At 57.3% G+C, this 25,365-nt stretch overlaps 1 protein-coding gene across 2 annotated transcripts; it reads right to left on the bottom strand.

Moving 5' to 3' along the window:
• Window positions 1-381: 381 nt before the first annotated feature.
• On the bottom strand, window positions 382-20,783 carry ATP1A3 (ATPase Na+/K+ transporting subunit alpha 3). Of its 2 annotated transcripts, none has more exons than XM_058529448.1 (23): window positions 20,658-20,783; window positions 16,263-16,391; window positions 16,097-16,156; window positions 15,568-15,771; window positions 14,277-14,390; window positions 14,031-14,165; window positions 13,513-13,630; window positions 13,121-13,389; window positions 11,176-11,374; window positions 10,990-11,099; window positions 10,774-10,908; window positions 8,208-8,400; window positions 7,763-7,938; window positions 7,540-7,676; window positions 6,918-7,068; window positions 6,623-6,791; window positions 3,875-4,029; window positions 3,675-3,798; window positions 2,764-2,909; window positions 2,071-2,201; window positions 1,573-1,674; window positions 1,103-1,194; window positions 382-762 (listed from the first exon to the last, which is right to left on the bottom strand). In XM_058529448.1, exons 1-23 carry the CDS (start codon window positions 20,661-20,663, stop codon window positions 734-736), a joined length of 3,084 nt encoding a protein of 1,027 aa, XP_058385431.1. In that variant the 5' UTR covers window positions 20,664-20,783; the 3' UTR covers window positions 382-733. The 2 variants fall into 2 exon arrangements, with proteins under 2 accessions (XP_058385431.1, XP_058385432.1); XM_058529449.1 differs by having other exon boundaries at window positions 16,263-16,352.
• Between the last annotated feature and the right edge of the window lie 4,582 nt (window positions 20,784-25,365).

Genomic DNA, 25,365 nt, shown 5'->3' with positions numbered 1-25,365 from the left:
TGTAACGATTAAAAGAGCTAATACACATAGAGTGTTCAAGAGAGAGCAGAGCACAGACTGGGCGCTCAGTGACTCACCATCATCATCATGGTCACTGTCATTGTCTCCCTGGGGTCCTACTCCAACGTGAGAGGATCTGACTCCCTCCCTCTCCCCTGTTCTGATCCCATAATCCCATCACCTGGCGAATTCAAGCTGCTTCCACTCTAACTTTCGTGAGTCTAAAATTCCAAGATTCGATGACTCCGAGATTCTGTGACTGCCAAGCCCGTGCCAGGCGACATTCCTGGGATCGTGTGAATCACCCGGCCGTGTGTGCCAGCACAGGGGACGCCATCCTGCCCACACCCCCGCTTCAGAAAGCAAACACGACACACCGCCTCTCTCTCCCCACTGATATATTTGATAATTGTCCAGAACCAGAGATGGCATCAGCCAGGGGCTGAGAAGGAGTAAAAAAGAGCCCAGGGAGGGGGCTGGGAGGTAGGGGTGAGGAGAGGGAGAGGAACAGAGACACAGAAAAGAGAGAAGAGAGAGGCAGGGGGTGGGGTGGGAGGGAGAAGCCAGCCAGAGGGGGAGAGGAAGGGAGGCAGGAGATAATTTGAGGGGTGAGGCAAAGGTGGGGCCACTGGGAGAGAGGGCCCCTCCCCCCGAATACAAAATGGGGGACACTGGAGGGGGCTGTCCTGGGCTGGGGGAGCAGGGAAGAGGCGGGCGATGTGGTGGGTTGAGGTCAGTAGTAGGTTTCCTTCTCCACCCAACCTGGAGCGAGAGACAAAGGACGAAAGACACAGAGATGGCAGAGACAGGCACGGAGAGAAAGAAACACAGCAGAGAGAGAGAGTTAGAGAGAGACAGCGACACAGGAAGAAACCAAAAGGGACAGAGACAGAAACACGCAGGAGACAGAGGGGAGGAGGCCCAGAGAGACAGGAAGAGAGGAGAGATGGAAGGGGAGGGGGCGACAACACAGGAGAGGGATGTGGGGGGAGACAGAGTGAGGTCAGCTCGGACCGATCACCACAGGGCTTCCCTCGCCTCCCTCTCCAGCTGCCCCCGCTGCCCCCCCAGCCTGCCCCCTCGGCCCCGGGAGCCCCCTCACCCCCGGGGTTCCTGCGCAGGATGAGTTTGCGGATTTCATCGTAGACGAAGATGAGGAAGCTGTAGGGGAAGGCACAGAACCACCAGCTGGGCCTGCGGAGACGGGGGAGCAGGAGGGCGTCAGTGTGGGGCCGTGACACGGACACAGGCAGAGTCCCAGAGGGCAGGAAGAGGCACCCAGGGGGCTCTCCCTTGACCCTTTGTGCCCACAGCTGAGGGACGTCCTGGCCATGGCTGGGCTGGGGTCTGCAGAGTGCCCCACTGTGAGGATGTCCCACAGGGAAGGCTGGGTGGCATCAGAACAAGGACTGCAATGGGGGACACAGAGGAGGCAACCAGAGAGACATCAGGAGCGGTGGGGCCTGAGATCCACGACGGAGGCCCCGGCCTGGGAGGACGTCCCACAGGGAAGGCTCCCCAGAGGATCTGGAGCTGGGAGTGGAGGTCCTGGGGGCAGCGAGGGTCACTCACTTGAGAGGGTACATGCGCAGGGCCACGTCCATGCCAGGGCAGTAGGACAGGAAGGCGGCGAGGGCCGTCTCCTCAAACAACCCGAAGATCAAGATCTTGTTCCTGGAGGCACAGGCAGGGCTGGACCCAGAGAACCCGCCCCGCACCCCTGCCCCACAGAGACAGAGGTACACCCAGGGGTAGATGGAGAGACGCAGAGAGACAGACAAAAACAGACAGAGAAGCAAAAACATCCAGGGAGATGGTGCCACTGAAAGATAAAGCCAGACAGAGACACTGACAGACACACAGGCAGGCAGAGGAACAAAAAGATCTAGAGAGGGACCCAGGGACACCCCCGCCCCCCACACACGTAGAGAGACAGAGAGAGAATCCAAGAGAGACGTGACCACTCGAGAGAACACCAACTCGGAGGCAAAAACCGAAACCGAAGAACGAGGGGAGGGAGGGACAGACACACAGACGGGACAGACAGCGGCGCCAGGCCGCGGCCCTCACTTCATGCCCTGCTGGAAGACGGAGTTCCTGCGGGTCTTGCAGATGATCAGGTCGGCCCACTGGACGACCACTATGCTCACAAAGAAGGCCGTGTGGCACGTGAACTCCACCACCTTCCTCTGCTCGTACGTCTGCAGGAGGGGTGACGGGCGTGCACGTCAGCAGTCAGCGAGGCCGCGGCCCAGCACCCAGCGCCCAGCCCCCCGGCCACGTGCTCCTTGTCGGTGCCCCTGCTTCGGGCCCCAAGGCAAAGCGGGGACTCTGTCCAGATGGCGTCCCCAGGGCCTCAGACGTGTCTCCCCTCGTTGGCTCATAGCTCCGCAGGGAGAGTCAGGAGATGTACAAGGAAGGAGAGAGGTTAACAGTGACCTCAGTCGTCAGCCAGGGACCAGGGACCCCGTGGCCTCCTGAGGGGACGGATACCAGCCAGGCTTTGAAGGGACAGACAGAGGTGGGGAAGAAGGCAGCAAAGGCGACTCACCTGGCGGGGCAGAGAGCACGGCCAATGGACACGAGGACCGCAATGGGCTGGGCCAAGGGCGCCTGGAGGCCCTGCACACCTGGCCAGGGTCTTGATGCCGCCCCTGGGGCAGAGCGGCCAACGTAGAAGCGGCCCGTGCATGGCTGGGACAGCTGGCCCTGGGACACTGCCTGGGAGGCCCCCGCCATGCTGTGGGGCCCAGCTCCACTCACCCACTGCTGCCCGTAACTGTCCTCCAGGTCATTGACCGTGCGGTCGTCCCAGTTCAGCCGGATGCCCACTAGGTTGCTAGGCAAGAAGCCGTTTTCTGCCAGGATCACAAAGTAGGAGAAGAAGCCGCCGAGAGCCTGGATCATTCCTGCGGGGAGGAGAGAAGGGAAATGAGGAGAGCCTCAGGTGGGGCCAGCAGCCAGCCCAGTGCCCCTCTGAGGCCCCTTGGGACCCCCACCCAGAGGTCAGTGGGCTACCCCAATCCACTTGCCTGAGCATCATCTGGGGCTGGGGTCCCAGAGGGCCACCTGAGGGTGCCACCTGGTGGTGAACACCTGAGATGGGCCACCTGGGACAGGAGCCTCAGGGAGGGGCTCTCCTGAGATGGCTAGCTTGGAGGCTTCCCCTCACCCGGCCAGGCCACCTGAACATCAGGAAATCCCTGAGGACCTCGGGCTTGAGTCTGACAGCCCCCCCATGCGGGAATGACCTCCCCAGGCCTCTGACCACCGCCATGAAGCCTCTGCTTCATCTCCAGCAGCAGGTTGAGGAGCAGGCAGAGGGGTGGGGCTCACTCCTGCCCTCAGAGCTCACAGGCTGGGCTTGTCCTCCCCATCATGAAGGCGGGTGGAGCAGTGGACTCTGGAGTCGGCGGCCTGGGGCCAACCCTGATCTGCTGCTCAGTGTGCCATGTGCCCCTCAGGCCTTTCGTCCACCTCTGCCAGCCCCACCTTGGTGACCAGCACCCATCTACCAGACACTCCTTCCTAACCTCTAGCACTACACCCGCCTTCTATTCCACTCATCCAACACACAGTTCTTGAGCGCCCACTGTGGGCCAGGCCCTGCTGCAGGCCCAGGGCAGGCCCAGGGCATCGGGCCATAAACGAGGGGGGGCTCCCCAGATCCTCACCAATCTGCCCGTAGGCCATGCTGATGAGCCTCTCATTGACCAGCTTGTCAGTGCGCGGGTTCCTGGGCTGTCTCTTCATGATGTCACTCTCGGCAGCCTCGTACGCCAATGAGATGGCGGGGACCTGGACAGCAGAGGCCAGGTGAGCTGGGGAGGCAGGGACCCTGCCCTCCTGGGGCCCGGGGGTGGTCGGGGCTCACCATGTCGGTGCCAAGGTCAATGCAGAGGATGGTGATGGTGCCCAGAGGCAGCGGGATGTTGGCCATGATGAACAGCAGGAACGGCGTGATCTCAGGGATATTGCTGGTCAGGGTGTAGGCGATGGACTTCTTCAGGTTGTCGAAGATCAGGCGGCCTGCAGCAGGGGCAGGCTCAGACCTCGGGTGCCCACGCTCCCTCTGCCCCTTCCCTGCCCGTCCATGCATCCTTTCTGGTCCATTCCCCCACCCGCCACCTTTCCACACAAACGTCTGACCATGTCGCCCCTGTTCAAGCATTCTCAAAATACAACCACTCTGGAAGACTGTTGGGACGTTCCTATTAAAGTTAAATGTCCCCCTACCTATTGACCCAGTCATCCTACTCCTAGGTTTATACCCAAGAGGAATGAGTGCTATGTCCACCAAAAAGCAAGTACCAGAATGTTCACTGTCACATTAGTCATAATAACCAAAACCAGAACCAACCCCAATGTCCATCAACAGGTGAGTGGATAATAAACTGTAGTCTGTCCATACAATGGAACACCGCTCAGCAAGAAAAAGGAACAAGCTACTGACACACCCACCTCCATGGATGAATCTCACAGATGTTATGTTGAGTAAAAAAGCCAGGCATACTGGCTTCATACTGTATAAAAAAGTTCATACTATAGTCCATATAGATGAGTTTCAAAACTAATCTATGGCACTAAAAGTCAGGATGGTGGTTATTTCTGGGAGGAAACCTGACAAAACCCTCATGAGGGGCTGGAAATGTTCTCTATCTTGATTGGGGTCTTGTGGTTGCATGGGTGTGTACGCATGTAAAAAGTCATCAAGTTGCCCAACTTACTGTATATGTTACATCCCAATAAAAATGCAATCAGTACAGTGTGTATAAAATGAAAACAAACTGAAGATGAACCCAGCCAGCCCCTCCCTCCACCTTCTCCTGTGTACTGAGAGGCATGAGCACAAGGTATGTTATTAAGAAGGAACAGAAAGGCAAGCTGCTTGGTGGTATGGATGGTTTGATCACCTTTATGTAAAAATAAGTCTTCTTCCTGCTATTCCCTTTCCCTGCAGTGGTGTCTCATCCTAAAATATTTACGGGTGAAATGATGACTTAAACACGCTTCAAGATAATCCAGTGTGTGTGATGGGGGCGTGGGGGGTGGAGTTGAAGCAAGATCAGCCGTGAGCTGATAACTGTCAGAGCGGGGTGATGGTGAAATGGGGGTTCACTATGCCATTCGCTCTGCTTTTGTGTGTGCCTGCAGTTTCCCCCACTGGAAGTTAAACTTTGTGTCTGTCACTTCAGAGAGGCCTTCCTTGTCCACCTGTCTAGGAAGGACCCCTGTTATTATCTGTCATAGCACCTTGCTTGTTTATTCTTATCACTTGTCACAATTTGTAATTATGTTGTTATGTTACAGTTTGTTTGTTAACTTGTTTCAGGCTGTCTCTCCCAGCTCCTTGAGAGCAGGGACCATGTCTACTCTACTCACAGCTGTTATCTCCAGCACCCAGCATAATGTGCAAGCCTAACACATGTGTGGAAGGTATGAGTGCATGTGTCTGTGAGCGTGTACATTGCTTACGCACACAAGATGACATGGGGGTAAGACAGGGTTAACCGTGGTGTCCTGGGACTCAAGAGACAAGGGATAAGGGCATTTAATTTGACAATTTAGTCTTAGCTCTACTGTCTGAATTCTCTTATATCATGAATTATTTTTTACACTGGGGACATTTCAAATGGTAGAGAGAAACTGGAAGAAAATGCACCACAGCATGAACAGTGATTATTTCTGGATGGTGAGGTTATGGGTGATTCCAATTTTCTTCTGAATGCTTTTCTTCATTTTCTATAATTATCATGAATTACTTTGATGATAAGAACAAAATTAGGCGTAGCAGTTAAGTGCACGCGCTCCGCAGCTGGTGGCCCCGGTTCGGATCCCGGGCGCACACTGATACACCACTTGTCAGGCCATGCTGTGGTGACGTCCCATATAAAGTGGAAGAAAAAGGGCACAGATGTTAGCCCAGGGCCAGTCTTCCTCAGCAAAAAGAGGAGGATTGGCATGGATGTTAGCTCAGGGCTTATCTTCCTCACACACACACAAAAAAAGGAATAAAATTATATGTGCACAAGCCCCATCCGTGGCCGCATCGAGGCCCATCAGGTGGCAGTGCCCGTCGGCTCTGCGGCCTGGGCTCCTGGCATCCCCGCCTCACACACTGGCTTCTTCACATCGCCTTGCTTTTGCACACTCAGTTTCCTCTGCCTGTAACTCCCTTCCCTGGCACCACATACATGAAAATTCCAACATGGCCCTCAGGACTCGGTGCATGAGCCTTGATAACACTGGAAGCTTCCCTGGCCCTGACCCCAGGCTGGGTGAGGGGCCTCCTGAGGGCTCCCGCAGGACCCTCTGTTTCCCCATTGCATTTATGAGTATTTTAAAAATGCTTCCAAGTCTGCTTCGCCCACCAGACTGGGCCTGCGCTGGGTGACGCTGGGACTCGGAAGTGTGTCAGCTCAGTCCTGTCCCCAGGGCGCCCCAGCCCCGTGGGGGAGGGAGACTAAAGACCGGAAAGGACAAGTTCAGACTCCCCCAGGGCCCAGTGGGGTTCCATGGTCTCCCTGCCATGCATCCTGCTGCAGCCCTGGCCTGTTCCCCTTGCCCTTCTTGGGCTTCACGCTGGGACCCCAGTCTCCAGGGCCACTCCTGGCCAACTCACCCTCCTCCACACCCGTGACGATGGAGGCAAAGTTGTCGTCCAGCAAAATCATGTCCGCTGCCTGCTTGGAGACGTCAGAGCCAGCAATGCCCATGGCCACCCCGATGTCGGCCTTTTTCAAAGCAGGGGAGTCGTTCACACCATCCCCAGTCACAGCCACGATTGCTCCCTGGAGGGAGACAGGGCGTGGATGATGTCTGACAAGACAGCAGTCTGGCCCAAGCCCCCTCCTCATCAAGGACCAGGAGTCCAGGCCCTGGGCCCCCTCCTCCAAGGGACCCCAGCCCAAGCCCACCTGTCTCTGACAGCCTTCCACAATGATGAGCTTCTGCTGAGGGGATGTGCGGGCGAAGACGATCTCAGTGTGGTTTTGCAGGATCTCGTCGATTTGCTCAGAAGTGAAGTCCTTGAGGTCAGTGCCATGGATCACACAGGCCTTGGCATCTCTGGAAGAGCAGAGAGTGATCAGGACATGTGGGGAGAGGTGAGCGATGCCTGAGGAACAGACTCACAGCCAGGAGAGGCAGAGGACCAGGCTCTGAGAGAGGGATGGGGTCTCTAGGGGTCAGAGACAAAGCAAAACTGGGGAGGAGGGGGGCTGCAGCAGGAGGGAGCAAGGGCAGACCTTAGGAAGGACTTTGGGATAGTGGATGTAGAAGGACAGATATGCAGACAACCAGGAAAGGGAGACAGACACAGAGAGAGGGGGAAGCAGTCTCAAGGAGGCCGAGGTCACACAGCCTGAGGGTGGCTAAGCTGGGACGAGAACCTACACCAGGATGCCCATCCTCACACGTGGAGGAGGAACAGGACCCAGGTGCTAAGTCAACAGCAGAGGCCCCGAAGGCCCAGGGACCAGCAGTCCCAGAGGGAAGCCGGGTGGGGACAGAACCCTGAGCCGGGCGGGCGGGGCTCACCGGGGGTTGACCTGGCTGACGGGAATGTTGAGCCGGGCGGCGATGTCCTCCACAGTCTCGTTGCCCTCGGAGATGATGCCCACGCCCTTGGCAATGGCCTTTGCTGTGATGGGGTGATCGCCCGTGACCATGATGACCTGCGGGCATTGTTTGAGGATGGTCCAGCCTCACCGCTGGCCCCTGGGGCCCTGGCCCTGCCTCCCTGAGCTGCCCCAGGCCACACCTTGATGCCTGCGCTGCGACACTTGCCCACTGCATCGGGGACGGCTGCCCGGGGTGGGTCAATCATGGACATGAGGCCCACGAAGCAGAGGTTGTCGGTGGTGAAGTTCACGTCGTCGCAGTCGAAGGCAAAGCCCTTGGGGAACTGCTCCTCAGGCAGGTAATAGTGGCAGAAACCTGGTGGCAGGGACAGCGTGGGGCATGTCTCCATCCCCACAGCTCCCGGCTGTCCGGGTCCCTGCAGTCAATCTCCCCAGTCGGCCAAAATTTATTTCCTAAAGATGCCTTCCTCTCTCGCTCAGTCATTCATTCATTCTTTCACAGTGCATTCTGGGAGGCCGTATTCTGAGCCAGGCTCTGCGCAGCATCATGCCCCTCCTTACCCGCAAGGGGCCCCCAGAGCTGGCCCAGCCCCTGCCCCAACTCTGCCCCACCGTGATGCGCACCAAGCACACGCTCGCCCAGGCCACCGAGCTCCAGGTAGGCGTTCTGGAAGGCCTCCTTCATCTCCTCGTCCAGCGGCTGCTCCTTGCCCTGCAGCAGGATGGTGGAGCAGCGGTCCAGGATGCGCTCGGGGGCACCCTTCATCACCAGCAGGTACCGGTTGTCGTTGGGGTCCTCGGTCTCGTGGATGGAGAGCTGTGGACAGAGCAGAGGGTGGCGTGCCTGAGCCTCACAGCGACCTGGAGGCTGCCCGCACCTGGCTGGGGGAGAGAACCGCCCCCACGCCACCCAGAGCCGTGGGTGCCAGGACAGACCACCCCCGGGCTCCCCAGAGGGCGCAGCCCACACCTCCACCAGAGAGATCTTCATCTGTTTCTCAGACCCTCTCACAGAGATTTCTGCTCATCCCCTGCCCGCTTCTGTCTCTCTGTGTCACAGATGTTTTTGCCCCTCTTTGTCGCTCACAGAAATCTGGGCCGTCCTTCCGATATGTGTCTCTCTCTGCCTCGCCCATTTCCTCCTCATCCCACATCTGACCCATCACGGAATCTGGTCAGCTCACCTCTGAAATACACCCAGATTTCGCCCTCTTCCCCTCACCCCCCTGCACCCCAGCTGGCCACCACCATCTCTCATATAGGATATTGCAGCAGCCTCCACACTGAGTCTCCGTCTCTGCCCTCCCCACCCACAGTATTTCCTCCCCACGGCAGCCAAGGGTCTTCCTCAAAATATGTGAGTCAGTGGAAAGTGGTGCAGCCACTTTGGAAAACAGTCTGGCAGTTCCCTAAAACATCAAATTTAGAGTTACCGTACGACCTAGCAATTCCCAGGTCTATACCCAGGAGACATGCAAACTATGTCTACACAAAAACTTGTATGTGAATGTTCACGGCAGCATTATTTATAGTAGCCAAAAGGTATAAACAGCCCAAATGTCCATCGACAGATGACTGGAAAGACAAAATGGGGACTACCTATACAATGGAATATTATTCAGCCATGAAGAGGGATGGAGTACTGATTCAGGCCACAACATGGATGAAGCTTAAGACATTCTTCTGAGTGAAAGAAGCTGGCCACAAAACCCCACACATTGTGTGATTCCATTTATAAGAAATGTCCAGAATAGGCAAATTCATAGAGACAGAAAGCAGATTAGTGGTTGCTTAGGGCTAGCAGGGATGGGGGAGGAAGGGGACAAAAGCTAAGGAGTGTGGGGTGTCTTTTTTTTGTTTTGTTTTTTGGTGAGGAAGATTGGCCCTGGGCTAACATCTGTGCCCATCTTCCTCTACTTTACATGTGGGACACCTGCCACAACATGGCTTAATAAGTGGTGTGTAGGTCCACACCCAGAATCCTAACCTGCGAACCCCGGGCCACTGAAGCAGAGTGCGTGAACTTAACCACTATGCCACAGGGCCGGCCCCTGGGGTTTCTTTCTGAGATGATGAAAATGGGTAGATTATTGCACATATCTGTGAATATACTAAAACTATTGAGTTATATACTTTTTTTTTTGTGAGGAAGATCAGCCCTGAGCTAACATCCGATGCCAATCCTCCTCTTTTTGCCGAGGAAGATTGGCCCTGGGCTAACATCCATGCCCATCTTCCTCTACTTTATATGGGACGCCACCACAGCATCGCTGGACAAGCAGTGCGTCGGTGTGCGCCTGGGATACGAACCTGTGAACCCTGGGCCGCTGAAGCGGAGTGTGCGAACTTAACCGCTGCGCCACCGGGCCAGCCCCTTGACTTATATACTTTCAATGGGTGATCTATGGTATGTGAATTATATCTTAATAAAGCTGTTTAAAGAAATGTGAGTCAGGTCCCATCTCTCCTCTGCTCAGAGTACTCCCATGCCTCATGTCTCCCTCAGAGTTACACCTAAGTCCTCTCCGTCACCCAGGAGCTCAATGGGACCTGGCCAAGTGTCCACTGCCCTCACCTCCCACCACACTCCCTGGCTCACTGCTTTACCACATTGGCTGCCTGGCTGTTCTTCAGACACATCAACACACTCCTGCCTCAGGACCTTTGCACATGCTGTGCCCGCTGTCTGGAACACTCTTCCCCTAGACACCTGCAGGGCTCCTCCCTCAGCATGATAACCAGCCGACATATTCCGTATTTCCTCCTGCCTTTGTCACTCTCTGTCTTTTAGCACTAGAGAGTAAGTTCCACGAGAGGAGGGACTTCACTGTTTCGCTCACTGCCATATGTGTCCCCGGCACCTCAAACACATGCCTGACACACAGTGGCTGCTCAGAAAAATACCTGTTGAACGAACGAAAGAGATCTCTGGCTGGTCCACTCTGCTGCAGGAAGATCTTTACTCCCCTGCCTCCCACTCCATCACAGACCTTGCTTTCGCTCCCCATCTGCCTTTTCCTCTCCCCACTGGGTGGATACTCTCATTCCCATTCTACAGATGAGGAAACTGAGGCTCTGGGAGGAGTAGTAACTTGCCCAAAGCAGGAGGGCAGTGGGGCCGAGGTGACCGCTTACGGGCACCCTAGAGAAACTGAGGTCCAGGCTGGCTCTCCCGGGGGGCCCAGAGTACCTGGTATTTGTTGGTGGAGTTGAAGGGAATCTCGGCCACTTTCTTGTTGCGTTCGCGCATCAGCTTCACGGAGCCGGAGGACAACTCGATGCACTTGAGCAGGGCGGACTCAGAGGCATCCCCGGCCACATCCCTCTGGGGGGAGAGGGCTGTCAAGAGCAGAGACGCGGGGGGTGGGATGGGCGGGGCCAAGGGAAGGCGGGCGGCCAGACCCACCTTGAGCACAGGGATGTTGTCCTGGCCACCCTTGAAGACGGCACGATTGCAGAGTCCGGCGATGTGGGACAGGGCCACCCAGGTGTGCGAGCTCTTGTCGAACGAGGTTCCTGAAGGAGACATGTGTCACGGCCGGGGGCGCCTTGGGGCCAGGCCTCCTCGGTCCTGCCCAGACCCCACCCTCACCTGACTGGTCCTCAGTGGTGTCGGCCTCGTGGATCTGGTTGTCGAACCACATGTGGGCGACTGTCATGCGGTTCTGGGTAAGGGTCCCTGTCTTGTCCGAGCAGATGGTGGAGGTGGAGCCCAGGGTCTCTACAGCCTCCAGGTTTTTCACCAGGCAGTTCTTCCGAGCCATGCGCTTGGCAGTCAGCGTCAGACATACCTGGGGGCATGCAAGGACAGGCAAGTGACAGATAGAGCCTGACGGCAGGGCTGGACCAGCAACATGAGTGCCAACAACCCAACTACCCAGCCCAGAGAGAATCCTGGTGTCCTGCAATGAATAGAATGTCACCCAGCAATCCCACCCAGAGGTACAAACCAACAGAAATGGGTTCAGATGCACCCCAAAAAACATGTGCTTGAATGTTCTTAGCAGCGGCATTTATAATAGTCCCAAACTGGAAACAACCCAATGCCCACTAACAGCAGAAAGGATATAGAAATTGTGGAATAAATAATGGAATACTATACAGTGGTGAAAAAGAACAAGCTATTGCTGCCCACAACTGCATGGACGAAGTTCAAAAACATGATACTCAGCAAAAAGCATCAGCAGAAACAAGAGTCCATACTGAATTACTCCCTATCAATGGAATATACTGTTAGAAGCCAGGATAGGGGTTCCCTTGGGTTGGGTGGTCAGGGCTGGATAAGGTCTTAAGGGGGCTTCTGGGGAACTTGATCTGGGTGCAGCTGACACGGGGTATGTTCAGTTTACCCCACTCATCAGGCTTTACATTCATACGTGCAACCCTTTTTATGTATGTTGTATGTCAATAAAGAGCTTTTGACCTAGAGTAGCTTTGAATATGCTAATATGGGCAACTGTGCAGGATATATTAAGTAAAAGGATCAATGAGCAAAACGGTATTCCTAGGACGGTCCCTTCTAGGTACCGTGAAAACAACATTCCATATACAGGCTGCACTACGCCCTCCTCTGCCGGGGGAACAGTGTGGAGGGCGTCCTTCTGGAGCAGTACTGATGGCTGGGCAACAGGAGCGGGACCATTATTTTATTTTTTAGCCATTTTCACATGTTCTTTAGACTTTTTACCATGAGGGTGTACTTCTTAAGTTTGTAAGTTAACTTAAAAAGTGATAGGATTGTTACTCCTTTCTGCCTTGCAGTGTTTCTCAAGACTTTTGTTTGTTTGTTTTGTTAATGAGGCCTTCTGAGTCCCAGAACCTTCCTCATTCCAGATCCAGGAGGCTCAGCTCTCAATGCCCAAGTTGCCTTCATCAAGAACACTCCAGGGGCCGGCCCCGTGGCTTAGTGGTTAAGTGCGTGCGCTCCACTGCTGGCGACCCGGGTTCGGATCCCGGGCTCGCACCGACGCGCTGCTTCTCCGGCCACGCTGAGGCCGCATCCCACATACAGCAACTAGAAGGATGTGCAGCTATGACACACAACTATCTACTGGGGCTTTGGGGGGAAAAAAATAAATAAATAAAATCTTTAAAAAAAAAAAAAGAACATTCCAGGGGCCGGCCCCGTGGCTCAGCGGTTAAGTGCGTGCGCTCCGCTACTGGCGGCCCGGGTTCAGATCCTGGGCGCACACCACCACCACTTGTCCGGCCATGCTGAGGCCGCGTCCCACATACAGCAACTAGAAGGATGTGCAACTATGACATACAACTATCCACTGGGGCTTTGGGGAGAAAAAGGAGGAGGATTGGCAATAGATGTTAGCTCAGGGCTGGTCTTCCTCAGCAAAAAGAGGATTGGCATGGATGTTAGCTCAGGGCTGATCTTCCTCACAAAAAAAAAAAAAAAAAGAACATTCCAACCCGGGCCCCCAGCCCCTCCTCCTTCAGACCCAGGAGTCCAGGCCCCCAGCCCCTCCCCCGTCAGACCCAGGACTCCAGGCCCCCAGCCCCCACCTCCTTCAGACCCAGGGCCTTACCGTGACAGTGGCCAGCAGGCCCTCTGGGACATTGGCCACGATGATGCCGATGAGGAAGATGACAGCCTCGAGCCAGGTGTATCCGAGGATGAGGGAGAGGATGAAGAAAGACACACCCAGGAAGACAGCCACGCCAGTGATGAGTTGGATAAAGTGCTCAATCTCAATGGCGATGGGCGTCTTGCCCACCTCCAGGCCTGAAGCCAGGGTGGCAATGCGGCCCATGACAGTGCGATCACCCGTGGCCACCACCACGCCCCGAGCCGTGCCTGTGGGGCCAGAGGGGATCAGGCTGTCGTGGGCATTCCGAGGGACCCGAGCCCCTGATGCACGTCCCTCTGTCTAGACCAGCTCTGCCCCAACTTGGGTGCCCCCACCACACCCCGCCTCACCTTCCACGCAGTTGGTAGAGAAGAAGGTGATGTTCCGAGTCTCCAAGGGGTTGTCATGCGTGCAGTCAGGAGAGCGGGTCTGGGGTTCGGATTCACCGGTCAGGGAGGAGTTGTCCACCTGTGGGGGGGGGGGGCGTGCAAAGGAGAAAGGGCTCAGCCAGGGACCTGGGACTAGAGGGCATCTGTCTAGAGAAAACGTCTAGATAATGAGGCCCTGTGTTCATGAAGCTGAAGCCTGTGTCCCTGGAGGTCACAGCTAGAAGTCTGGGTGCCTGTGTGGGTGGGCGGTGTCTAGGAGGGCAGAGGTTGGGCTCTTGAAGGTGGGGAGGGTACACAGCTTGCCCAGGTCTAAGGTACCCGCAGGTCTGAGGGTTGGGCGCTGGGGGCCTGGACTCCTGGTCCTGGGGGAGGAGGGGCTGGGGGCCTGGACTCCTGGTCCCGGGGGAGGAGGGGCTGGGGGCCTGGACTCCTGGGCCACTCCAGGAAGGGTAGAGCTGGGCCCCAGGCTCCAGGCCCACCTTGCAGCCGTGGGCTGAGATGATGCGCAGGTCGGCCGGGACTCGGTCTCCGCCCTTGATCTCCACTAGGTCCCCGACCACCACCTCCTCAGCGTTCACCTGCATCTTCTCACCTTCCCGGATCACCAGGGCTTGCTGAGGGTGGGATGGAGAAGAGTCACTTCCTGACCCCCTCTGCCTGGGGTCACTTGGCCCAGCCTCTCCCACCTGTGTGCCCCCACCTGGCCCTTCCTGGGCACCCCTCACCTGGGGAACCATGTTCTTGAAGGACTCCATGATCTTGGAGCTCTTGGCCTCCTGGTAGTAAGAGAAGCAGCCGGTGATGATGACCACGGCCGCCAGCACGATGCCCAGGTACAGCTGCGGGGAGGTGCAGGGTCATGGCAGCCCCAGAGCTGCTCCCCACCAGCCCCACCCCGAGATTCCTGGAGTCTGGGAAGGGAGCTTTGAGTCAATGGGGCTGTGTTTGTGTGTCTGATCCCAGGTTGTGTCCACTTGAGAGTCTGTGTGTCTGAGTCTCTCTTGCCTGTGTGTCTGTCTGCCTGTCCATGTATGAGTCCCTCTTTCTGAACATGGTGTGTTTGTGGCTCTGGTCTGTCCATCTCTGTTTTGCATGTCTATCTGTCTGTCTTCTGCCTGTGTTAGAGAATCTGAGTGTATACTATTGTCTGTCCATGTGTCTGTCTATGCTTAGGTCAGTGTATCTGTCTGTCTGTCTGCATGCCTGGCTTTAAATTTATGGGACTGTTTGTGTTTGAGTCTCTGTATGTGGATCTCTGTCCCTCTCTGTTGGTCAGCCTGGGTCTGAGACTCTGCGTCTGTCTGTCTGCCTGTTTAGGTTTTAATTTCTGAGAACACTGTGCTCGATTCCCATGTCCGTCTGTCACCAGGTTAGGCCTGCAACTCTGTGTGTTTGAGTTCCTGCGTCTGTCTATGAGTCCATGTCTGTGTCTGTCTGTGCCTGTGTCTGAACTAGACGGCCGTGTTTGAATCTGTGTCCAAGTGTGACTGTGTGCGTTGACGCTCTGCACGTGTATCTGTGCATGCATGCCTCTGTGTGTGTGTGTGTGTGTGTGTGCGTGCGTGCAGGCAAGGATCTCTATGTAGTCAGCATGTGGGTCTGTGTCTACAGGCATGGCGTCTGCTGAGACTGTGTCCCCTGTGTTGGGTGGATGGGTCCTAACATATTAGCAGGAGGGTGTGCCTGGGTCTCAACATGAGTGCACTCACTCTTCGGGTATCTTTCAGGCCATGACCACCTGGTGGTTTCTGTCCCCAAGGTCACTGAAGTCACATAGCCTTGGGATAACAGCTCACGTGTCCTGCTGTGTGACCTTGGACAAGTTACTTGGTGTTTCTGAGCCTCAGTTTTCCCTGTACTTTCTCTGGTTCTTTCACTGGGTTATTGTGCAAGAGGGATGAGAAAAAGTTCAGGAGTGGCCTTTGAAAAGTCTAAAGGGACAGGAAAAAGTGGGGCATGCATGTGTGTCCCTAAATGTGCAGGGACTTTGTGTAGGGCAGGGTGGAAGGCACTCACATTGTCACCAGAGGGATCGTCTTCAGTGCCTGCCTGGATGCCGTAGGCCAGGAAACAGAGGATGGCCCCAATCCACAGTAGGATTGAGAAGCCCCCGAAGAGCTGGCGGCAGAACTTGACCCACTCTGGGGTGGTAGGCGGCGGTGTGAGTGCGTTAGGCCCATCTCGGGCCAGGATCTCCTGGGCTTTGCTGTGGGTCAGACCCTGGGGGACAAAGGACTCACACAGAACCCTCCCTCAACAACCCTGGCACCCCAACATTTCACGAGCATCCCCAGGCACCCAGGGGTCCCAGCCCCCAGGCTTTCCTCCCTCAGACCTAGGGGTCCAGGATCCAGCCCCTCCTCCCTCAGACCCAGGGGTCCAGGCCCCCAGCCCCTCCTCCCTCAGACCCAGGAGTCTAGGCCCCCAGCCCCCTCCTCCCTCAGACCCAGGAGTCCAGACCCCCAGCTCCTCCTCCCTCAGATCCAGGAGTCCAGGCCCCCAGCCCCTCCTCCCTTAGCCCCTCCTCCCTCGGGCCCTGCCGCACCTGCACACAGTCTGTGTTGTATTTCCGGCAGACCTCTTCCACTGACATCTTGTGCTCTGTCTGAAGAACAGGAATTTGAGGGGAGGCGGGTGAGTGTGGAGGCCTTTCAGGGGGCGGGGTGGGGCCTGCTCCGGGAGGGTGTGTGGGTGCAGAGGGTAGGGCTTACCATAGCCACCTCCTTCTTGAGGTCGTCCAAGTCCCGGCGCTCCTTAGTGCCCTTGCTCTTCTTGGGCGAGCCCTTGTCATCTTTCTTGTCCTGCGAGGTGGCGACACGATAGCTGTCAGAGCCACCAGACTGTGGGCGAGAAGGGGTTACAGGGGGACACCGGCCCTCTATGCCCCGCTCTCACCCTGGCCTGCATCTGCGCATATCTGCGTCTCTGGGCAGGGGCTGGCTTGGGGCTCACCTGCGCCTCCCTGTCTCTGCCCAGTGCCTCTGGGTGAATTTTCCCTCTGGTTCTGGGTCTCTCAGAACCCATGAGTCTCGTCTCTTCTGATTGGCCTCACCATCTCTGGTTCCATGTGTCTCTGAGTCTCTGTCCCTGAGGCTCTCTGTCAGGGTCTGTCTGTGCGTCTCTCTCTCTGCTTCTGTGCCCATCTCGGTAGGTCTCTCCCCTTCAGTTTATGTCTTTTTATCTCTGTGTGTCTCTTTCTGTCTCTTTCTCCCTCTCCCTGGGCCTGTCCAACCTTCTTGAGTGTCTCTGTTTCTCTCTCTCTTTTTCTGTCTGTGTCTCTCTCTCTCAATCTGTCCAGGTCTCTGTGTCTTATTGTTCTGTTTTGTCTCTCTCCGTCCCCTTCTGCCTCTTCACCTCTCCATCTCTGTACTCTGTGTGTATCTGTCTCTCTCTGTGGCTATTTCTCTCCCTGACCTCTCTCTCCTTTATCACTTTACGTTGTCTCTCTTTCTTTCTGTCTCTGAGTCTGTCTGTGTGTGTCTCTATGATTTTGTCTCTCTCTGATCTCTGGCTCTTTACATCTCTCTGTTTCCACCTCCTGAACTCTCTCTCCCTGAGTCTGTCTCTCTGGGTTCCTGTGTCTCTCTGAGTCAGTGTGTTGGGATCTCAGACGGCCTCAAAAGTGTCAGTATTTTCTGTCTCTATGTTTTTCTCCATCCTTATCTCTGCCTCTCTCTGTCCTTGAGTCTCTGTCTTCATCTGTCAAGCTATCTTCTCTGTAGTGCTTGGGGTGTCTCTCCCTGTCTGTTTCTCCTGTTTCAACCATCTGGTTTGTCCATTTCTCACTGTCTCACCCTGCGATCTTCCTCTCTATCCCTGTGTCTGTTTCTCTTTGGGTCCATCTTCACATTTCTGTCTTTCCAGCTCCAGATCTCCTTGTATGTCACTCTCCCTGTATTCTCTGCCTGGCTCTTTTCCTGGACCTCTCTTGCCGGCCCCATGGATGTCTCAGTCTCTGTCTCTCAAAGGACCCAGCAAATCATGGAAGACCCCTCAGGCCTGGCAGCCATGGAGAAGAAAGGGCACTCTAGGTTTTGGGCACAGCTGGGACAGAAGCCCAGGAGGCAGCCTGCTGTGGACAGGGATGGTAGACATGCAACCAGTCCTGAGGACCTTGACCAACAAGCTGTGGGTCCTGGCCTCTCTCCTGGAGGCTGGTAGGAGCCAGGGACAGGTTTGAATAAGGGGTGGGCATGGTCAGGTCTCTGAAGGACAGACTAGGAGCTGGCCTGGATTTGGGGTGCAGAAGAGTAGGAGGCAGAGGCCCTGGGCCTGGCTGGAACAGGATGTGGTGTGAGGGGGAGTGACTGAAGTTCCAGTTTGGGGGCCTGGGCACATGGGGAGGGCAGTGTCCTCGGAGGCTGGCAGGAGGGGTGGGGTGAGGCCTGGTGCTGGTGGAGGGCTGCTGACAGATCCTGCGGGCCCAGGGCCAAGCAGAGATCCTCAGCTCAGCGCAGCTCAGCGCTAATCCCCTCGTGACCTTGTGGAGGGTTGAGCTGCCTGCTGGCTGCCCCCAGACCTGGAGGCTGAGCCCTGGGGGCTACTGGGAGGGGCTGCAGCCTGGAAGCCTGGGAACCTCTAAGAGGGTTGCAGCAGGTGGGAGGGAGGCTTGGCCCTGGGCCAGCCCTGCAGCAGCACTGCGTCTGACACGGAAGCATGGAGGCTTGGGGGACAGGGAGGACACTCCTCCAACCCCTGCATCAGGAGCAGTCTCAGCCTCCCCAAAGGAGTGGACCCCTGGACAGAGAGACGTAGAGAAATAAGGTCATGGGGTCAAGGTAGAGAAACGGGGGTCTAGCAGGAGTGGGGGAGAAAATCAGCTGCTCGCCCCTGAAACCTTAGGAAAGGCTGGGGAGCTGATGCTTGGGTCCCTGTGAGGCCTAGGGGCGGGCCCCTGGGCTCCTGGGTCCCAGACTGCTGGGTCTGAGGAGGAGGAGCTGGGGGCCTGGACTCCTGGGTCTGAGGGAGGAAGGGCTGGGGGCCTGTACTCCTGGGTCTGAGGGAGGAGGAGCTGGGACTCCTGGGTCTGAGGGAGGAGGGGCTGGGGCCCGGACTCCTGGGTCTGAGGGAGGAGGGGCTGGGGGCCCGGACCCCTGGGTCTGAGGGAGGAGGGGGCTGGGGGCCCGGACCCCTGGGTCTGAGGGAGGAGGGGCTGGGGGCCCGGACCCCTGGGTCTGAGGGAGGAGGGGCTGGGGGCCCGGACTCCTGGGTCTGAGGGAGGAGGGGCTGGGGCCTGGACCCCTGGGTCTGAGGGAGGAGGGGCTGGGGCCTGGACTCCTGGGTCTGAGGGAGGAGGGGGCTGGGTCACCCCAGTCCCTGGCAGGCAAGCCTTGGCTCCTGCTTGCCCGTGCTATGACCAGACTCCCTTGGGGGCGGGCTTCCATCTGTTGGAGGGGAGCCGAGGCTTTCCCAGTCAAGGCAGGAGGCCCAGATGGGTGCACTGCGGGGCGGGAGGACCTCCGACGGTGGGAGATAACGCTTGTCTTGATGCAGCCCGCCTCTGCAGCTCCTTGCCATTTTCCGCGCTGTCCGCCTCCCCGATGCCTGCCAGCTCCCGCAGCCTTGCACCTTGGCCAGCCTCTCCCTCCCCCTCACAGGGTCTCTGGGGCTGTCGTCTCTGACCACCTCTCCCTTGACCTCCCCTTTTACCCTCTGCCTCCTCTTCACATCATTCAGGCTGACTTTGGTTGTCTCGGGACAGGAAATGTCTGTCCTTGGGTCTCCTCATCTCAGCCTCAGTTTCTCTGTTTCTCCATGTCTCTCCATGTCTATGTCTGGTCCATGTCTCTGCCTGTGTCTGTCTCTTTCTTTGTCTCTATCTATGTCTCTCCCTGTCTCTGCCCATTTCTCTCTGTCTTTCCATATGTCTGTCTCTCTGTCTCTGCCTCCTCTATCTAAAGCAACTCACTTCTCCCCTTGTCCTCACTTCTTTTCCTAAGACCCTCCAAGACCCTCCCTCTCATACCTTCTCTAAGGCATTTAGCCTCAGTCCTCTCCTTCCATCTGTCCAGAGCTTCTGTTCCCTCCATTCCACTTACCTGGAAGCCATCACTGACTCCCACCTCCCCACTTCTCTCTCCCAGTCCTCTCCCCACCCAATTCTTTTCCTCATCCCTCCTCCCCCACCTCCATCCCTGGGCCAATCAGCCTTCATCCGCCATGTTTCTCCCCATCCCTCATATTCCCTCTCCATTAGCCTCTCCATCCCCACCCCTCTCTTCATCCCACCCAGGCCACCCCCCCCCACTCCCCATAGCCCCGCCCTAGACATGAAAGGAGGAATCCAGGGCTGTGAGGGGGTCAGGTGGTCATCCAGGGAAGGAGGCGGCATCTGCTGGAGAGACTCACAGACAGACAAGGACACACGGACACAGAGGCAAGGGCATATCCAAGCATGCACGATACCACCCCCCCGACACACAGTCGTACATGTGCACCCCAGCCAGGCACTCAGTCTCCACACCATGGCTCTCGTGCTCCTCCCAGCTCCCCATGCCTGCTCCCCCAGATTAGGGGCTGGACACACACACAGCCCCAGGCCACACTGCACTGCAGAGCCCCCTCATCCAGGCCTGGAAGGAGAAAGAGAGGTCATCTGGCGTTCATCCCATAGCCTGGACCTGTCCCCACCCAGCCAGGGAAGCAGAGGGGCTTCAACACCCCAGACACAAACACCAGCTCTCAGACACACCCAGACATGGTTGCAGACAGGCAGACATAACCCGGGCCACATGAGCGCAGGCAGATGGTGCTGGCAGGTCCTGACGGAGCCAGGAGCTCACCAACGCACACATGCACACATACGATCGAGCAAGCAACCGTACTAGGCCAGGCAGAGATGCCGAGGGCCGGTCCGTGCCCCCGCGGACCCTACACACAAAGACACGCCGACATGCGCCACAGATCCCCGCCGACCCAGGCGGCCCCGCGCACACACTCAACCAGCGACACAACCACACAGACCGGCCGGGTCAGCCGGCTCACGGGTCCCGCAGACCTAGCCCCGGAGCGCGCGGGTCCCGGAACCCCCGCGCTCCGCAAACAACCAATGTCACTGGACCCACAATGTCACACACACGCACGGCCCGGCCTGCCCGAACACCTACCCCCATCTTGGCGGCTCCGGGGGACAGGGGCAGGCAGGCGGGGCGGGGGCCGGGGCAGGGGCCTCAGGGCGGGCTCAGGCGCAGGCTGGAGCTGGGGGCCTCTGCAGCGCCCGCGCCTCGGTCCGCGCGTCCGTCCGTCGGTCTGGCAGCCCTACCGCACAGTCTGCGGCGGCCGCCGCCTCCGCCTCCTCATATGCCCGCGCCCGCGGGGGGGCCGGCGCCGGCCAATCAGAGGCGCCGCCGTCCTGATGGATGGCCCGTGGCCCCGCCCCCGGTACTGCAGCTGTCCTCTCCGGCCCCCAGCCTCCGCAAAGTGGCGGCGCCACTGAGAGGGGGGAGCGCTGCGGGGGGCGGGGAGGATCCCGGAGACCCCCGCGATAAGGGACTTGGAGACCCCCGCAATGTGGGGTGGCGCCTCCGAGGGAGCGCTGAGGGAGAGAGCGCCCCGGAAATCCCCTCATGGTGGGCGTGTGCCACCAGGGAGAGGGGTGCGCTGCGGGAGGTGGACACCGGGTCGGGGGAAGGCCCGGTAAACCACCGCAATAAGGCAGGAGGCCCAGAGCACATCCCTCTGCAGTGAAGCAGGGGGGCTCCTGGAGACTGTGTGGGGGTGCTGTTCAAGAGCGGGAGCTGGAAGGAGCACCAAAGGCTAGGAAGACCTCAAAATGAGGAGGGGTGCAGAGGGAGGAGGAGCCCTGAGGCCCCTTAACTGTGTATGCCCCCTTCCCAGTATGGCAGAGTTATCCAAGGAGACACAACTGCACAGGTACACAGGAGACACATGGCAGCCAGAGGACCCCACTGAGCATCAGGCTCACACACAGTCATCACCCAGATACCCAGATGCTGGGGACACACACATACACCACCCCATCACACACCACCACAAGTTCACAATCACAGTCCATCACACCAGCTTGTACTCTCACATACACAGTACACTACCCCATTACACAACCCCAGAGACTCAGGCACACAAAGAAATGAAACACACATAGCACACACACCTGCATACCCCATCACACCACAACAGAATCACAATCACGGTCATAAAGTGCCATGTATATTAACACGCATCCTCAGAACACCACATCACAGACACACACATCACATACTCCAACCATACCTAGCCTTGTACCATCTCACATAGAGACCCACAACCATGCAGCACACGGACCGCAGAACCAACACACATCCACACTCAGCACCATTGCACACCACAGGCTCCACACTGCCTCCAGACACCACATGAGCCTTTGTGGATGCTGTTGCATGGTCACACAACATGATACACACCATCACACACACTCCTCCCAGTATATATGGGCACAAGCAAAGGCCCACAGTGCAAAATTGCCAAAGCATTGCTAATTGTGAATGACAGACCAAAAGGTGCACACAGACTCACACACGGCACAATAATTCACAGAAACATCACACGACACCATCCCACACACCTCCCACACTACACATATCACTTATTGCAGCGCTATCACATACACTTTTGTTGCACCCCTAAACACACCAATACCCCACCCACACACCATATACACCCCATCTCAGTATACGTATGCACACACACACGCACAGCCAGCACCCACACCCCAAGCCTCTCACATACACACAACACCCATCAGCCACCCACTGGAGCCTGAGGAGTCACGGCCTCCCACCCTCACCCCTTTGCTCTATGAGGAACATGCCCCAACTCTCCCTGCAGATGGTAGGAAGGATAGAGAGAGAGCAAGAGCCTGTCCTGTAGCTTTCTCAGAGTGTGGGCATCTTCCCACACTCTGAGTGGAGGTGTGGGGGACACAGGCAAGGGCATGGAGTGAGCCTGGTGTATGGGGGTGGGGTGGGGGAGGTTAAGGACCTGGTCAGGGAAATGTGTGAGAGGCTAAAGGCCAGAGTGAGAGACACAGAAGCAGAGACAGAGAGAGACAGAGGTTCAGAGCCACAGAGAGATGGGCATGGACAGGGAGACAGGGCCAGAGAGTAGGAGGCAGGGAGTCAGTTTCCTTGGATTCCCCCAGCACCCACAGGCTCAGCCTAATCTTGTACTCTGACCTGTCCCCATCTCTCCCTGCTGTCCCTTGTTGCCATGGTAACAGGGAGGCCGACATGCAGCAAAGGAGGCTGGGCCTGCAGACCTGGCCTGTCTCCATGGAGACTGGGGAAGGAAGGGGGAGCCACATCTTCTAACCCAGGTAGTTGGCCCCCAGGTCCCCCTCTCCAACTCTGCCCCATTCCTGGGGGAGGGAGGGTAGGAGAGCCTGACACCTTGGCCTGCAGGGATGGGCCTGGACCATGGGGAAGGGGATTGGGGGACAAAGAAGCCTGGGGTTGTCTGGATCCCAGGAGATTCTAGGCTCTCTCTCCTCCTGCTCTCTAGTTGGGCTGGGGGAGACCTCGGCCCCCCATACCCCACCCCAGACGCAGGCTCACGTCCCTCCTTACGCTCCCTCCTCAGACACAAGCCTGGTGAGGCTGATGACTGTGCATCGTGCTCCCAGCGCGAGGCTCTGCGGAAGTTGTGGGGGGAGGAGGGAAGACTTAGGAAGGTCACAGGGATAGACGGAGACAGGGGAGCTCAGCGTGAGAGGTGGGAAGAGAAACATAAGAGGAGAAACAGACACAGTCCAGAACCAGAGAGAGGCAGATATGCACAGACTGAAAAAGACAGACAGAGAGACTGGCAGACAGAGATAAGAAAACAGACAGAGGAAGATTGAGCAACAGAAGTACTCAGTGAAGGTGACAGAGAGACAGGGACAGAGAGCCAGGCAGGAACAGAGCAGAGCAGAGACTCAGAGCAGAAGCGGGAAGAGACTCAGAAATGGGGAAGGACCTCAGAGGAGATCAGCCTTGTGGTATTGGGACAGAGAGGGAGAGAGACCAGAAATGTCTGCAATCATATTCTAATCACTTCAACAGACTGAGAGTCCGGCCCAAGGGCAGAGACATTTGATTAGTATCTGTAAGAGACATGGAGACAACAGAGAGGCTGACACACAAGCTCCTCCCCACACCTGTCCCTGAGGGGCACACGCATGGCAAGTGTCCAAGACACAGAGGGGCCGGGTGGAGACTGGGGTTGCTGTGTGCCAAGGGGGGTGCCCCGGGGTGTGGCCCGCCCCAGGACTGCGAAGGCAGGCAGGCCCTGCAGGGCAGACAAGGCAATGCCACCCCAGGCCCACCAGGCCGGTGCTGAACGGACAGCTCCCGCACTCTGGGCCGCCTGCCCAAGGGGCGGGCCCAGCCTCTCTCCTCTCCCTCACTCTGTCCCTCATTCTGGCTTTCCTCACCGCTCGGGCCCCCTCCTGTCTCCATCTAGTTTTCTATGGCCCCTTGTCTCTCACCTGTCTCTGTTCCATCTCAATCTCTGCTTCTCTCAGCCCCAGCTCCCCGGGTCTCTTACCCTCCCTGCTTCATCTGTCTGCCCCTCTGCCCCACCCCTCTGCCCCCTTCTCCATTCCCTCTCGCCATTCTCTCACCTCATCACCGCACGTCTCTTGGTCTCTCCCCCTCTTTGTCCCTAACTCTCTCTCTCCCACCCTTCTCTACCCACCTCGTTGTCCCTCCTCTTCTCTATTCCATCCCTGTCTCTCCCTTTTCTGTCTCCCCCACTCCACCCCATCTCTCTCTCTCCCCACCTCTCCATCTCTCCCCCTTCTACTCGGCCTCGTTTTGGCTCTCGCTGTGTGACCTTCACTCGTCCTTTCTCAGCTGCAGTTTCCACAGAAACCTCCAGCGGGGCAGGGAAGGGTGGGGACGGAGAGTAGATCCACCCTTCTCTCTGCTCATCCAGCCCTTCAGCACCCACCCTCCCGCCCCCATTCTACTGGGATTTCTCACTTACTCTCTTGGGGGGCTGGGGAGGTAACATTATCAGCAGAAACACAGGGTCACAGTCACAGACAGTTGAAGATGGCCTCATGGATGTACACACACACATGCACATGATACAAAGTCTCCAAATCACCCTGACCCAGGCATACACTTGCAACTATACAGGCCACCCCGGCACCTCCACACTGAACAGTTCACTCGCCCTCCCCTCCCCCAGCCCCATCTGGTTTCTGTCTTTCTGTGTCTCCGTTTCCTTGTGTCTCCGCCTCTCCAGATCCCTGCATCTTTCCCCATCTGTCCTAGGGTCTCTGTCGCAGCCTCCTTCTGTCCTAAGAGAAGGTCAGTGAAGAGGGGCCAGGTGCCGGGACCTGGGCTGACCTGCTGGCTGTGCGCAGGGCCGAGGGTGAAGAGAGTGCAGAAGTCACCATCCAGTCTGTGGTTCTCAACACACTCCCCAAGGCCCAAGACTTCAATGCCCTCACCCCCAGGAAATGAGACCCCGGTATCCCCAGTTTTGGGGTTTTGTTCTTTTTTTATTCCAACAGGGACTGGGATGTGGCAGAGGAAGGGATGGGGGCCCAACTGACCCCCTCCCTTGGGGGGGTCTCATAGAAATTCCGAGGTTTCTCCCCAAAAAAAAGAGAGAAAGAGAAGAGTCGAGGGGCACCAGGGGACATCCATCTGCCCAGAGGCCCTCCCCTCCTCCACAAGTGGGGAGGGCTGCGTCAAGTCTTGGGGAGCCTGAGCAGTCCCAGGATGGGGTTCTCCCCGCAGACTTCTTTCCGCTTCCAAGAACGGCCCCCGAGTCCCCGGCCCCTGGAGTCCCCGGTTCCTGCGCTCCTCTTGTCCGCAGTCTTGT

The sequence above is a fragment of the Diceros bicornis genome, chromosome 34, assembly GCF_020826845.1.
Source record: "Diceros bicornis minor isolate mBicDic1 chromosome 34, mDicBic1.mat.cur, whole genome shotgun sequence".
Classification (NCBI taxonomy): Eukaryota; Metazoa; Chordata; class Mammalia; order Perissodactyla; family Rhinocerotidae; genus Diceros; species Diceros bicornis.
The sequence above is the reverse complement of the archived record's forward strand: the minus strand, read 5'-3'. Positions and strand labels throughout refer to the sequence as shown.